Consider the following 16,450-nt stretch of genomic DNA (forward strand, 5'->3'; position numbering starts at 1 on the left):
TTATTTATTTGAGGAATTGGCACATGTGGGTATGGAAGCTGAGAAGTTCTATAATTCACCTGAAAGCTGGAGAACCTAGAAAACCGGTGGTATAATTCAGTACATGTGTGAAGGTCTTGAGAGTGCAAGTGGCAGTTTGAGTCTGAAGGCCTGAGAACCAGGAGTGCCGACTTCTGAGGGCAGGGGAAGGCGACAGTCCCAGCTCAGAGAGCACATTTGTCCCGCCTCTGATTGAGTGACCTAATCAGTCCCCCCACCCCCCTCCATTGGATGATGGCTGCCTGCACTGGCGGGGGTGCCTTTCTTCCCTTAAACTGCCGATTTAAATGCTATTCTGGAGACCCAAGTATACTCGTACATGTATACGCAGATATAATGTCTGCCAGTTATCTGGGCATCCCTTAGACCAATTTGACCCATAAAATTGACCATTACACATACCCAACATTAACCAATAGCAACCATTGCTACTGCTGTTACTACCACTACTACTGACTACTGCTACTACTATGACTAATATAAATACTACCTACTACTACTACTACTATTGCTACTATACTTACTACTGTTACTATCACGACTACTACTATTTACTATTGCTACTATTACTACTAGCAGTGACTACTACTACTGACTGCTAATACACCAATTCCATGCCAGAATTCAGGCTGAGTGCTTTATATGCATACATTTAACCCTGAAACTAGCCCTTTGAAATGTGGGATCCAGTATGATAAAAGACTCAGGATATCAGTCCACCTAAAGTCATTCAACTGTCATTACACAGAGAGTTATACAAAATTGAGTTATGATTCACATACCATGAAATTTGGGATTTTGGGATATTCATGAAGTTGTGTGAGCATTACCACTATCTAATTGCAAATTACTTTCTTCACCCTGAAAAGAAATCCTGTGTACCCATTAATAGTCACTGCCTATTTTCCTTCCCCCAAATCCCTGCACAACACCAATCACTTTCTCTCTTTCTCTCTCTCTTTTTTTTTAATCTTTTAAAAAAAATTTTATTTTTTATGCATGCAAAGGCTGGGGCATAGGCCAGAGATGCAGGGGGTGAGAAGATTCACCAGAGACAGAGTGGGGAACAGAACAGACAGACTGACTGAAATACACTGCTGAGGGGAGCAGCAGGCGATTGCTCCCTGGCCGGCTAGGGATCGAACTCATGCTGCAGAGGCTGTGGATTGCTCCATAGTGTTGTGCTTAACCCCTTGCGCTACCAGGGAGGCCCCTCACTTTCTCTCTTTATGGTTTTGTCTGTCATACAATATATAGTCTTGTGTATCTGGCACCTTTCATTTAACATCAGGTTCTCAAGGCCCATCCATGTTATGCTGTATCAGCACTCTTACTTTTCGTGGTCAAATAATGCTCAAGATGATGCATTTTGTTTGTTCATCAGTTCATGGATATTTGGGTTATTTCTACTTTTTAGCTACTGAGAATGTTCCCGTTTTTCAGGGATATATATTTTTAATTCGGACAGATGGATTTTTTTTTTCATAATTTTTCTGGACTGAATACTATTTTCAGCAAAGACATTCTTTCTAGAAACAGTTTTTTTAAAAAATGATTTTATTTATTTATTCATTCATTCATTCATTCATACAAGAACTGGGGTACAGTCAGAAGCACGGTAGGGTGAGAGGATTCACCAGAGACAAAGTGGGAACAGAACAGGCAGACTGACGAAACACACTGCTGAGGGGAGCAGCGGGCACGACAGGAGAGGTCTGCTGTGCTGTGTGGGACCCTCGCTGGAGGGCCGGGATCGAACCTGCGCTGCAGAGGCTGCGGACAGCTTCACAGTGCTGCGCTCAACCGCCTGCGCCACCCGGGAAGTCCTAGAATCAGGCTTTTATGCTGGTGAGGCATACCTGTTTACCACCAAACTGCCACTTACATTGATCTTTCTACAGTGTGAGTTCTGACTTTTACCCTATAAGTCCTAGGAAGGTTTGATTTCCAGATGTGAGCACCAATCCCCCATGACTTTGTCAGTGCTGGTCCTTCTTTCTGCAAAGTCCACTTCCTCATCACCATCTGTAAAAGTCCAGAAGCCTTCCAGACAGAAAGCTGGTCCTTCTATCGCAGCTCAAAGTGATCTTCCCCTACTGGAAGAACTGCCTTTCCTGTGTGATTTCCCCCAGTCTGAGCTTCCCTGCTACCCTTTGTTGTCCTCTAGGCCAGGCTCAGGTCAGACCACCTTTGTGATTCCTTGCTAGGACACGTGCTCTTTACACAGTAGGTGTTAATGAGTATTCATGAACTGAATGAATTCCTGATCAGGTACTGTGATGTTTGATTTATAGTAAGAAATGTATATTTGGTCTTTTTCCCCTTCCAAAGAGTCTCTAAAACCTTTGGAATTTCTTGTGATGAGAATAATAATGAGGCCTTTTGTTATAATATATAATGAGGCAACTTTGGGAGAGCCCCTAGGTAAGGTAATGATGAACGTTGGTTGCTAAGAGGGTTGGAACTTCTAGATCCAGCTCTTGAGCTGGAGATTGAGTTCAGTTGCCAATGACAAGTGATATAATCAATCATTGTGTGCAATGAAGCTTCCATGAAACCCTAAATGGATGGGTTCAGAGAGCATTTGGTTTGGTGATTGGTGGAGAGTGTTGTACCCAGAGAGAGCTTGTACATTCTGCTTCCTCTCTCCATCCATTCACCTTACCATCTCCAGCCTTACCCTTTACATCTCTTCCATTGGGCTTTTCCTGAGGTAGAGCCTTTTATGGCAAACCAATAATGTCGTAAATAAAATGTTTCCAAGTTCTGTGAAATGCTGTAGCATATTAGTTGAAACCAAGAAAGGGCTCTTTGGAATATTCAATCAAAAAATGTTGGTCAGAAGCACAACCTGGTCTTGTGATTGGCATAGGGGCAGTAGAGGCAGTCATATAGTACTGAGCCCTAACCTATAGGATCTGATATTATCTCCAGGTAAATAATGTCAGGATGGAGCTAAAATTTAGAACACACTGCTTGGTGGTGTGGAAAAACCCCGCACATTGTAATTGGTGTCAGAATCAGAATGGATAGGTGCCAAGTGGTTCTGATTCACTGGAAACCAAGTTGAGCTTCCTTGTTGAGTTGGTATTACAATGGCTCTATATTTAACCAGGTCTTGTGGTAGGGAGGAACAGTTAGGCTGAGTGAGGTCATCCTTTTGTGTGCTTCCTGACGCCTGCCTTCCACCGTTAAGTGGGTAGAGAATGGCTTGTCTGGCATCTCCTGAAGTCATGAGGCTTTGTGGCCCTTTCTTCTTCTTTAAAAAGGGGAACATGGTAAAGGATGGGGCAGGAGTGTCAGGGCAGGGTTCATCTGGGGGTTATCGTCAGGCACAGTAGGGGAGCAGCTCTTCCAATTTCTGGGCTTCACCCCTGTCTGTTCAAGCCTTCCCTTAATGTCTTAGGAAAACGGAGATGTTGATACTAAAGCATCTTTTTATAAGTTACTTAGATCACAGGCTTGGATTTTCTGTAGATCAGAAAATCCAATCTCAGAAGTTCAGATCTCTGCTGTCCTACTTGGATAGCCTGTGCCCCCCCCCCCCATGGAGTAACCATATCTTTTGTTTGTTTTTAATGAAGAATCTGGAGGGACAGGACTGGAAGTGGTTCTCAATCAGAATCACCCACACCCTCTCACCTTTTCTAATGGAGATTCATTCTCTCTCTCCTCTCCAATCTCTAACCCACAGATCAACACCAGTGATAACCCCTCCGGTTGAACTCACTCAGCTGATGCAGTTTGCTTGGGTGGGTAGAATGTTTTAATCACTGAGCATGCATTCTTCTAAGATGCCACTGTTCATTCATTCCTTGTTGCCTCACACCTGACCCTCTTCACACTTACATATCCTGCCTGCCCTCTAAGAAGTCATCCCCGCCCCAGTGCAGCCAAATCATCTGCCTCACTTCCCACTCACCAGGTTGGGCAGCAGAGGTAACTCCGATGGACAATCGGGGCTGGGAACGATCAGTGTCTTTGAACAGCCACTATCCTGTGTGTAGACTCTCAATTCCAGACCAAAGGGAGATCACTGGGGAGCTATTAAAAATTGCTGATGCCTGGTCTGCAAACAGGCCTCCCCTGGGGGAATATACAGTTTCTTGGAAAAGGATGCATTTTTCAGAGGGGAAGATATATGGTATTTTTAAGGAAAATTGCTTTATTTGAGTGCAGGATCAGTTAGTTGGTCTGATATTAAGTTACCTTTTAATGAAATTCCAGATTATAACAGAGAATTTCTTTGTGCGGTGTGACTGGCAAGCTACATGTTGGCAGTGAATTAAAATACCTTTCATGAATATTTCTTAAAATATTTGGTGTTAATACTCTACACATCACTATCAAGTCTATCCAATGGAAGGACCCCTGCATTTCCATGAAATGAGTGATTGTGTTCAGTTGTGGATCAGCCAGGGACACCTGGAACTTTAGGCAAGTTCAAACCAAGATCTGCACAAACTTCCACCCTGATTGTAAATATGGAGAACAGGTTTCGAGTTTAAACAATAAGCCTTGATGCTGCAAATTCACGGCTTACACGTTTTCTTTGTAAATGTTACTATCAGAGTCTGGCCTGACTATTATTTTGCAAGAAGTGCCAATTTTTATTCTCCGGGTTTAATGTAATTTCTCACCTCTCCATCTTCTGCCCAAGTAGCAGAAAATTCACCTCAGAGGTAGGTCAGATTTATTTTAAGTTCAGATTCCTCTCATCCTTTAACCAGTGTCATCATAGAGTCCTGTCTGGGCATTGGAGTGATGCGTCTGATGATGATTGGCATGGGTCCAGCTTGTCCCGCCTGGTGCTCAGCTGCCCATCCACTCCCATCAGGACATGTCACTCTTCAGGAGCTCTCCTAGCTGAGCTAGTTCACATCATGGCAAGAACATAGGACAATTAATTATAGCTGCTTTCAAAGGGGCTGTCGGTCAGTAACTTATTTGCAGACTGGTATGAACGAATCTCGTGTGCTAGTACACCTCAAACGTTAATTCATATACTAGCACCTGGAATCATGATGGAATGAAGATTCTGACTCAGTCTGGATCCAGTCTGGACTCAGTCTGGATTCGGGCCGGCTTGCATATCTAACACAATGTCAGGTGATGCCAAAGCTGTTGTTTCATGGACCACACGGAGTAACAAAGGTTGTAGACGCCAGACAGACTCTCACTTTAATGGAACTCTCAGCCTTCATCTTCTCTACTTGTTTGGGGAAGTGATGTAACAGCAATGATTTGGTTGAATGACTGCAAATGCACTCGGTACTCCAAATCCTTTTCTCTTTAGGGAACATCACTACTTAAGAGAATAAAAGAACACACTTCCCTAAGATGCTCCTAAGGCTCTTTTCAGTTACACAGGGAGGCTTTATTCTCGATCTTATTTCCACGCAGCCTACCTGGAAGGAGAAAAAAGGACACCTCCTCCCATCCCAGTGACCCTCTCTCCTTTGTATACATGCCAGGTATGATCCCCTAGTTTTGAATGTGAACAAGACTTACTCAATTTTAAGGAGTGGGACACAGTGGAAGTCTTGGATGTCACTCCTTAGGTTGGCTTATAAAAGGACTGACTTCCTTCTTGGATATATTCTCCTGGCATCGCTTGTGCTGGGGGATGCAGGCTGCCATTTTGTCAGCATCCCTGTGGGGAAGACCACACAGTGCAGCAAGGCTGTTGCTGACTGCAACAGCCTGCAAGGAACTAAATCCTGGGAACAACTATGCGAACTGCCTTGTAAGTGAATTTGCAGCCTCAGCAAACTGACTGCATCCTCAAGAAAGACCTGCAAGCCTCCAGCCAAGATGCTCCCCAGAAACCATTGTTTCAAGCTTCTCAGTTGGAGTAACTTGTTGCTCAGCAATAGATAACTAATGTACTCACCTAACTCAGATGTCAGGTGTTTAGGGGACTGTCACTAAAATACCCTCCTGACCTAGTATTAATACGACATAAGGAGAAGCAGGATTCTTGGGCTGGCTTGGCAATTTGGCAGCATGAACTAGCGTGGGGCTCCTACCTAATTCTACACATGGGCGATGAGACCTTTGAACATTTTTATTTTTCAACGTGAAACTCTACAGTGTCTTACTTTAAAACTCAGCTTAACCTTTGTAGCTATAAACTGACGACACCGTCTTATCATCGAGCCTTGGGGAGGGGAGAAAGATGGGTGATATCAACATTTCTCACTAAGGTTACACCTCCAGGCTGGCAGGATCCGAAGGAAGTTCTTTTCCCTCAACCCTTTTCACGTCTCAACTGCAGACTTTTCTGACTCCAAGAAAACCACCTTCGGTTCGGTAAAGGTGTTAGGGGCAGGGGAAACACTAGTCCTTTTGTTCCCGGCGATCTCCAGCGTTTAGGAAGAAACGCTGCGGAGCTGGGAGGTGCGGGGAGCCCCTGGAAAGTTGGGCGGGCTCTGTGTTCGCTCCAGCTCTGGGGAGTTTCTCAAACCTCAGAGAGAGGAATTCCCAGTTTTCGGAAAGTTGTGCAAAACGAACCCCTGAGGCCTAGAAAGCCACGTCCCTAGTCACGAGGGCCGCTGCGCCTCCAGCCCGGGCTGCGCCGCCGGGGGGCACCCCGCAGGAGGGCGACCCTGGCAGGTCCCAACTTCCCCCGGCGGGCCGGGCGCGCAGGGGGCGGGGCGCCCTCCCTCCTCTCCCCCTCCCCCTCCCCTGCCCTGCCCTGCCCTCCCCTCCCCCTGCCCGCCCCGCGCTCTCCCCACCCACTTCCCTTTCTCCGCCGGGCAGCCCGGCGGGCGCGACCTCTCCGGGCAGTGACGCGCAGGGAGGAGCCCGGCGCCAAAGGGGGAGCGATGCGCGGGCCCCGCCGCACCCCGAGCCCGCCCCCGGCCGCCCGCCGCCTCCCGGGCCGGCGGCGGGAGTGAGCGCAGCGCGGGGTGCGGAGCGGCCGGCCGGCCCGCGATGTCACCATTGTTCAGCTGGGTGGCCAAGGTAGGCGGCGCCGGGCGGGAGCCGGTCCCGGAGCGGGCGTCCTGCGCCGCGGGGGCCGCCGAGCCCGGCTCTCCGACCACCGCTCGTAACCGCCTGGCGGTGGGGGCCCGGAGGCGGGGGGCGCGGCGGGCTGGGGTCCGATGCGGCGCGGGGCGCGCGCGGAGCGAGGGTCCGAGCGGACTTGGGGGCGCGCGCAGCCGGACACCCGGCGCCCGGACGGTCGGCGCGGCCCGCGTGGCGCACCGGTTGGCTCATTCATTAGTCCTGCGCCCCGGGGCGAGCAGCAAGTGTGTCAGGCCCGTTTCACAGGTGGGGCGCGGGGGGCTGCGCGCGGGGCCGCGCGCCCCTGCCCCGCGCGGTCCCCCGCGCGCCCCGGATTCCCGGCCGGCTGTTTCCGGCGCCCGCGCCGCGGGTGTCATCCTCCGGGGTGCAAGTTTGCGCTGGGGGTCTGGGGGTCTGGGGGTGGGCTGAGTGTGCAGAGGCTGAGCCGGGCGCCCACACGGGGTCTTTGTTTTTAACTCTGGTTTTAAAGGAAAGGTCCGACCCAGAGATGATTTATTTACCTGTTAATGGAAATCTCAACCTCAATCCAGCAAATAGTTTTTTGAGTGTTGATTACCTGCAAAACTTGGGGTTATATTTTGGCACTGTACCTACTTGGGTATGCCTTAGGTCTATCAAGAACATTTACAACACTCATTGTTTGGTTATATACTTTACAGTTACCATTAACTTATTAACTGTCTTAATATTTCTGGGCCTAGCCTTATCTTATAATCTTCTCATTGAAAATATTTATTTTCTTTTCCTACCGTCAGTTAATAATAATGTTATCACAGAAACTCCCTACCCTTCACCAGTAAGTGTGAAATAATCACTAGGTCTAATAAAAAAGATTTTACCAAGGTAAAAAAAAAAAATTAAAAAAGGTCCGAAGTCTGCATTTTAAATGCAAGTTTTTTGTTTTTTTTTTTTACTATTTCCCGACAGTTTTCTTTTCAGGACATCGATGCCTTCAGATCTTATGAGCGTTGCCGATGCAGGCCGATTCCACTGTTGCTAAAATGATGGGGTTGGAGTGTATTTCTAGAGTTCCCGGCAGCTGGAGAACACAGCAATAATTTTTTCAGCTTCCCCAGGCATGCCAGGTGTTGTGTGTTTTGAATGGTGCCTTCCCTGCAGGCTTTGAAGGCCCGCTGCTCGACAGGGCATCTTTCTGTCTGGCACTGGGCTGACTCCTCCCTGTGCCAGCCACTTAGGCTGTGCCACCTGGTGGGTGGCAGTTTTGAGGAACAAGCTCATATCGAGAACCCGTTAGCTATTCTGCACCCCTTTAGGAACAATATTTAGGCGGCGGTTATCGCTCTAGTTATGATGCAACCCTCTTAGCTAATTTTTTTTTTTGAAAAAAAAAAAAAAAAACCTGTTTGTGAGACAGGTGAGGCTTTACCAATCGTTTAGGAACAATAAAATGGAGACACAAACCGGATAACCTGAGTTGTTAGATAGGCATTGAATCCTCACCAGAATCTTCACTTCCTGAAACACGGCTGTTGTAAGCTTTTGAGTCTTATCTTACAGTTAAGTACTGCAGAAAACTGACAGTGTCCAGATTTTCTGGTTTGAACAATGCTAAATTTAAATAGTGGCGTTATGTGGTAATTCAGGGTGTCTTGTCTATATTTTAGTTACTGTAGATAGAGAATTTGAGTCTACTTTTGTATTGTTATATTTTTATACTTTAAGGTCAGAGGAGGAAAAAAAGATTCATGTTTTATTCCAAAGTCAGAAGAAGTAATGTTAGAAAAGAACTTACTGATAGTATTGTTTTACCGTTTTATTTACCTTAACAAAAATAAACTAACAAGGTGCTTTTCACTATAGGAGAGAGATGGACTTTCGTTTACTTTGGACTCCAGAGGTGATAGGGAAAACACCAAGTAACTGCCTTAAGTAAATAACCCCACCAAAAAAAAAAAAATATATCAAGGCCTTTACAAGGATCCTCCATCTTCAAGTGGCAATATTTTTGAAAAACTCATGTGAATGAACTATGTATGTTGATCATTTGATCTAGAGTCTGAATTATCACAGAATTATTTAAACTACAGAACAACAATATAAAAAATAACTATGAAAGGACTTTGGAACAAATTGTAACTTGGCGACATAATTGAAAAAAAATTTATATTTCACCTCCTCTAGCTGGTAGGTTATTATAAATTGTATCCTGAAGTTGAATGATTTTTTTTTTATAGACAATGTTATTCTGTGACATCTTTTAGAATGTGAAGTTATTCTTTGAAAGTTTATTTCTTGGTGTTATAGATTATAAGAGTGGTGCTCTGTGAGACCTATTTGGCTTCTGGTTAAAGAGCCATCATTACATACTTTGTGAAATAAACCAGGGAATGTTTTAAAGGCAGGGACAAGAGGCTCAGATAATATACAGAATGTGCATAATCCCTAAGTGTGTTTGTTTACATTTGACTTTAGAATGACCCTTCTAGAGCACATAATATATGTGGACACACACCTCACAAATACTTGCACATACAATGGCTTTTCTATTTTGACCTTTGCAGACTGCAGCTCCACATCTGGTGGGGAAAGAGCAGGGAAGTGGGGGTCTCTTGATGCAGATGGATGCCTGGGTGTGAATTTATTTTTCGTGGGTAGCGCATTAATACTGTGTGTGAACATTGAAGATGTTCAAGAGAGTGATTTCATGGTCCAGGAATAAAGCCAAAAGAAGGAAGAATTTTATTTCAAAGAGACTGCTTAAAAAAATGTGCTGTTTAAAAAACTGGACATAACCTGGAACATAAGGCAGGTGTTTGTTGTCCTGATCACAAATGAAGCCAGGTTTTATAGAGGTATAATTTCTTGATTAGTATTTTATTAGGGACACTTGGATTTTTACACAGATTATAAATAAAAATCAGTGTCTCAAGCTCTGTGAATTTCATACTAATCCCACAGCCAACCCCAACAATCTGGCAGTTTTGAGTATTTCTGATGATTGTTTCTATATCTGTGTATGTTATTGGGGACTAACTGCAGGGAAACTGTGAGTACTTTCTGAAGACATGCATTTGCCACCTGTTTGTAAAGGTAGTGGTTAAGATTATTGCTAGTATCTCAAATTAGTAGATTTAAAATATGTCAGTTTATCAAATAAAATGGAAAATGGGACCTCAATATGGCCAAGTTTGTTGCATTCTCTCAAATGCAAATATGTTTTATATAGTTTATTCCCTGTATTAAGTTATTTTCCAGTGCTCATGTACTCTTACTCAGCAGATGTCTGCTGGGTACCTTCTGTATACCATGCACTGTTCATGCCCTGGAGGAGTTAGTTCATTTTGCACAATAGGTTTATTTTTCAAAAAGTGTATACACAGAAGCTTTGTGTTTTTTTAAAGATTTATTTTTATTTACTTTATGCATACAAAAACTGGGGTGTAGGCCAGAGGTGCAGGGCTGGGTGAGAGGATTCACCAGAGACAGAGTGGGGAGCAGAACAGGCAGATTGACTGAAACACACTGCTGAGGGGAACAGTGAGTGGGTCAGGAGAGGTCTGCTGCGCCATGTGGTTCAGCTCCATGGTCAGGGATCAAAGTCATGCTGCAGTGGCTGTGCCACTAACTTAATGGTACTGAGACTTAACCCCTTGCGCCACCAGGGAGGACCAGAAGCTTTGTAAACAAATATTTAAAATTGCATTAGGGAAGAGATCCTTCTGTAAAATAAGTAACTCATCATTTATTTATTTTTTAAAGATTTATTTATTTATTTATTTATTTATGCAAGCACTGGGTACAGCCAGAAGGCAGGAGGGTGAGAGAATTCACCAGAGCCAGAGCGGGGAGCAGAGCAGGCAGAAGGACCGAGTTACACTGCTGAGGGGAGCAGCGGGTGGCAGGAGAGGTCTGCGCACCGTGTGGGACCCTCCTCCGGTGCTGGGGAGCAGCCAGGGATCGAACCTGCGCTGCAGAGGCTGCGGGCAGCTTCGCAACCCAGCGCTCAACCGCTGCGCCACTGGGGAGGCCCCATCACTTATATTTTTAATGTAAAACCGGGATTTATATTTATATTTAGCGTTGTTTAAAACATAGTCACCATTCAACAAGTCATGTAACAAATGTGATCAACACAGCCAATTACTGAGTACCTATTGGGTGCCCATACAATTGAAGTAGCTGCAGATTTATCAGTGAACAAGGTAGTCGCCTGGTGCCTGCTTTCACAGAGCTCTCATTCTAGGCAAGAGAGGCAAAGAAAGTGCAAATACATAAACAAGGTAATTTCAGATGGTAGTAAGTGAAAGGAAGAAGTGGACAAGGCTGTTGGATAGAGTGATTGGCCTTGGGTGGTGTTTCATCTGAGTACTAGTACTAGTGCTGCCTTGAATGTGTTCCAGGCAGAGGGAATAGCAGGGACTAAGACCTGGAGGTGTCCCTGCGCATGTTAAAGCAGCAGAAGGCAGACGTGACTGCAGTGTAGGGGGTGGACTTGTGTCCTGGAGTGTGGTTTGGGGCTCTGCAGGCACAGGACATGCTTTGGAGGGGCTTTTAAGTTCTGTGGGAAGCCATTAGAGGGTGTGAAGGGAGAACTGGCAGTAGCATAAGCTGATGCTCAGTGGGAGCAGAGCGATCCCTTAGGCTGTTGTGGTTTCAGACAGGAGATGGTAATGGTGGGCTGGACCTCAGTGATAGGAAGGAGAAAGAGTGGATACTTATTCTTCATCTTCTGAAATGATGGGATCTCTAGTGGCTTGGCTATCTTGTTTGTCTGAGATTGGTGCGATTGAGTAACTAATTGCTGCTTCTGTGCTGTTTACTTTTTTTTTTTTTAAAGATTTATTTATTTATTTATTTATTTATTTATTTATTTATTTTTGCAAGCACTGGGTACAGTCAGAAGCGCGGGAGGGTGAGAGAATTCACCAGAGCCAGAGGGGAGAGCAGAGCAGACAGAGTGACGAAGTACACTGCTGAGGGGAGCAGCGGGCGGCAGGAGGGGTCTGCGCGCCATGCGGGACCCTCCTCCGGTGGCTGGGGAGCGGCCGGGGATAAAACCCAGTGCTCAACTGCTGCGCCACTGGGGAGGCCCTGTGCTGTTTACTTTTAACCACAGCTTTCTGCTCAGTTTTCCTAAGGCTGAGTTGATTTACTTAGCTCTGTGGTTTCCTGCAGACAGGATCAGCCCACCTTGGGTGCCTCTGACCAGTTGGGCTTGCCCTTCTGTTTATTTGCTCGCAGCCGCTTTCCTGTAAATGTGAATCCACTGTCGCTGTTATCCAGCTATTAGTGTAGCTGTTACATACACTGCAGCTAGTCATCTGCTGCTGTCTTGCTTAGTTGGTTTGTTCCTGAGGTGTGCCCTGGGTTGACCTGATGAGTTATTTTTTTTTTTTCTTTTGTAGACGTCTGTCACTTTTAATTAGTGGATGTTTGAATTTATTAAAGAGGGGAGAACTCCTTGTCAGAATCAAACCATTCCTTGAATTTGAAAAATTTGCTGCCTTGGCTAAGTAGAGCTGGCATAGCCTTGACCAAGATTTCAATAGCTCATCGTTGGCGTGTTTTTTGGTTCTGGTACTTTCTTTGGGTTTTGGAAGTTCCAGTTGCTTCAAGTGACAGTAACTTGGGCACAGGTTGGTTTTTACTAAGAGGGAACAGGGAAAAGCAGGAATAGAAACGCCACCTTCTCTGCAACAGCCCGCTGAGTCCAGAGCAGATCTCGTAATGAGAAAAAAGCACTTGGCTTCCATTTCTGACTATCTAAACCCTTCTTACCTCTAAGACATTTCCCCTGCTTGGGCTGGGGAGCTCCATGGACTGGGCTGTGTCGAGTCACTCCTGCCCCAGCTGCAGGTGGCTGAAGGGGGTTAGCCAGGAAGGGCAGGCTGTGCCAGGCAGTTGGTGAGTGTGTGCAGGGGCCTTAGAGGAACCTGTCACAGCTGTTGTGCTCCTGACCCGCAGGAGAATCAGCTGAATGTCATAGACAACGGGACCGGACAGGAGAGCTAGGCCAGGTGGGATGCAGATGCCTTCAGAGGAGCCGCGTTTTATCCTGGACCGTTTGACCAATGCTGCCCTTTCCCCACCTCTGTCTGTGTTGCATTCTGAGATGCCTTGTATTTCATTTATTTGACAATCTTATCTTCTTTGCTAGCCTATAAATTCCACACCCAGGAGTGGTATTGCCTTATTTGCAGTGCCTGGCAGTCACTTGGGCATCTTGCTAGAATGGAGTTCCACTTTAGTAGGTCTGGCATAGAACCAAAGATTCTGTATTTCTACAAGCACCAGCGGCTGCTGGTGTGGGACCACGTTTGAGAAGCAAGGTTTTCAGTGTATCCATTTTTTTCTGTTACCCCACCACTAGTCATAGGAATTGTTAATTTTGGGGGGAACAAATGCCATGATTTCATATTAGTTATTTGTATTTCTGAGAGGATAATAGTGGAAATAGTGTCCCATGATATAAAACTTAAAAAAATTAGTAATAACATTGAAATTGAGCGTCTGGGAAGGAAACATTTGCACTGCATACTCTTGCACCTTTTAAAAAACTTGAACTTTGGGCCTCCCTGGTGGTGCAGGGGTTAAAGTCTCAGTGCTATCGAGCTATCACCAGCCACTGTGACATAAGTTCGATTCCCAGCCATGGAGCTAACCTACATGGTGCAGCAGACCTCCCCTGGCTCGCCCGCTGCTCCCCTCAGCAGTGTGTTTCAGTCAGTCTGCCTGTTCTGTTCCCCACTTTGACTCTGGTGAATCTTCTCAATTTACCCCACAGCCTCCCCTCCACCACCCGCCGCCACCGGCCTCTTCTGGCCTATATCCCAGCTCTTGTATGCATTAAAAAAAAAAAAAAGAACTTGAACTTTTATGTTTTAACTGTGCATCTTATTGAATTAAAAAAATATTTTGGCCTTTCTTCTTTTGCAGTACATGTAGCTTTGTCCAAATGCCATTAGAATATTGTAATAGACAAATTATCAGATTATTATTGAAATATAGAGTCAAATTGACCCCCTTTTCCTATTCCCAAACACATTTTTAGAGCAATTTTAAGGCACAGCAAAATTGAGCAGGAGTTGCAAATATTTCTCTGTTGCCACACATGCATCGCCTTCCCATTTTCAGAATATCTCCAACCAGTGTGGTACATTTCTAACAGCTGTTGAACTGATATTGATGCATCATTATAATCTAAGTCCATAGTTTATTGTTGCACATGCTATGGATTTGTATCTGTAGGATAATGGCATGTATCTGTACTGTCATACAGAGTGGTTTCATAGTCCTGAGACTTGTCTGTGTTTTACCTGTTCATCTCTTCTTCTTCCCACTCTCTGGCGACTGCTGATATTTATAGTTTTTTCTTTTCCAGAATGTCATATCGGGGGATGTAATTTTAGAGTACATGATTTTCAGATTGACTTCTTTCACTTAATAATAAACATTTAAGTTTCTTTGCATCTTTTCATGGCTTGATAGCATACTTCTTTTTAGTGTTGAACAGTAATCTGTTGTGTGAACTATAGTTTATCCATTTGTTGAAGAAAGGACATTTTAGTTGCATCCAAGTTTTGCCAGTTGTCAAAGCTGCTGTAAACACCTGTGTGTAGGTTTTTGTGTACATAAGTTTTCATTTCTTTTGGGCAAATACTGTTGTTGGATCACATAGTAAAAATATGCTTATTTTTATAGCTGGCAAACTGTCTTTGAAAGTGAAAGTGGCTATTCCATTTTGCAATCTCACTAGCAATGAATTTATGTTGTTCCACATCCTCACCAGCATTTGGTATTGTCACTGATCCAGATTGTGGTATTTAATGTGTAGTGGTGTCTTATTGTTGCCTTAATTTACGTTTCCTTAATAGCATATGATATGGAACTCCTCCTTGTTTTTGGTAAACTTTTCAGTAGAAATAATAAATTAGCCCTTTTGAATTTTATTGCATAATTCATGAAGGTGTTCAGGAACATCTGTAAAATTTATAGAAGAGCAAAATTTACATGGGTATATTTGTCAACCTACTTAAGGATCCCTAACTTTTCCATTATTGCTCTTATTACTCATTTTGCTGTTGGAAGAGTAATAAGCCAACAGTCTATACTAGCTTGTTAGGATTTTTTTTTTTAAAGATTTATTTGTTTATGCATACGCGAGCTGGGGTGTATGCCAGAGGTTTGGGGGATGGGAGTGAGAGGATTCACAAGAGACAGAGTGGGGAGCAGAACAAGTGGATTGACTGAAATACACTGCTGAGAGGAGCAGTGGGTGAGACAGGAGAGGTCTGCTGCACCATGTGGGTAGCTCCCTGGCCGGGGATTGAACTCATGTTGCAGTGGCTGCAGATAGCTTCATAGTGCTGAGTCTTAACCCCTTGTGCCACCAGGGGGGCCCTAGTTTGTTAGGTTTATGAGAAAGATGCAATGGAAGAAGAATTTCCTTAGTTTTTTTGCACTTAAACACTTTTCCTGTAGATTATATGTCGTGCAATATTGGGATTAGAATCACAAGCTTTGTTTACTTGGAGCTTTGCTGGGTTAACTTTGCTGAGCCTATTTTCTCATCTGTTAAATTAACTTAATAATCTATTATGTATTCATTAAAATATATATATATATATATATATATATATATATCCTATTTTAAAATCGAATAATGCCAAGATCCTCTTAGGAAATTGTGAATGTGCAAATGTCAACTATTTCATCATGGTTAAATGAGCAGTTTAAGTCAATGGCTTTTGTGTGTGCGGGTGCCCTGGTCCTGTGGATCCAGGCTGGGCTTTGAGCAGCTTGCAGCCTAGCAGTGAGAGGGACCCCTGTGAAGACAATATGATTTAATGTAACATAGATGAATGACAGGGACTCATGTGGCCAGGGATGGGGGTGGGGGTGACATTTTTATAGAAGATGAGGTCTGAGCTAAATTGCCAAAGGAAGTTGGTTGCGTTATAAGTCTTTGATATGGTAGATTATAAAAAAGAATAGGTAAGAAAAACTAGTGGTAGTTTTCTAGCATGTTTTGGACTTCTTCAGGGTTACTTCCCCACTGTTTGCCTTGTTTTGGAGACCAGTGATTTTAACCTTGGGGAAGACATGTCACATTGAATAAACTACAGGAGACTCAGGATTAAGAGCAGCCTTTTCTTCCATCCCAGCAGAGCCTTAGGTGTGCACATACCTGTCAGTAGTTGTGGTCACTGTGGTGTGACCAGACTGTAATCTCAAATGTAGTCCCTTTGGCTCTTTTTAACCTGAGGAAACCGAGAAGCAGAGCAATGAAGTAACCTGATTCAGACAAGATCACACAGCTAATTTGTGGCAGAATTTAAACCCACAAGGTCTTGGGGTTTGCATCCCTTGTTAATGTCCCCCCCTACAGTTTTGTTCACTCTGTCTCCAAGTATTTCATTCA

At 44.6% G+C, this 16,450-nt stretch overlaps 1 protein-coding gene across 3 annotated transcripts in view; it reads left to right on the forward strand.

Annotated features, from left to right (window-relative positions):
- TBC1D1 (TBC1 domain family member 1) overlaps positions 1-16,450 on the forward strand; it is a 193,676-nt gene that overhangs the window by 57,647 nt on the left and 119,579 nt on the right. Inside the window, exon 1 of one of the 3 annotated variants that reach the window (XM_037529599.2) lies at positions 6,933-7,005. The exons of the other annotated variants lie outside the window; for them this stretch is intronic. Coding sequence (XP_037385496.1) covers positions 6,976-7,005 — 30 coding nt within the window. The 5' untranslated portion in view covers positions 6,933-6,975. Of the gene's footprint in view, positions 1-6,932; positions 7,006-16,450 lie in introns of those variants that run through there. 3 annotated transcript variants of the gene reach the window in all.

Source organism: Talpa occidentalis, unplaced genomic scaffold (genome assembly GCF_014898055.3).
Source record: "Talpa occidentalis isolate TD23 unplaced genomic scaffold, MPIMG_talOcc4v2.1 talOcc4.6, whole genome shotgun sequence".
NCBI classification, from domain to species: domain Eukaryota; kingdom Metazoa; phylum Chordata; class Mammalia; order Eulipotyphla; family Talpidae; genus Talpa; species Talpa occidentalis.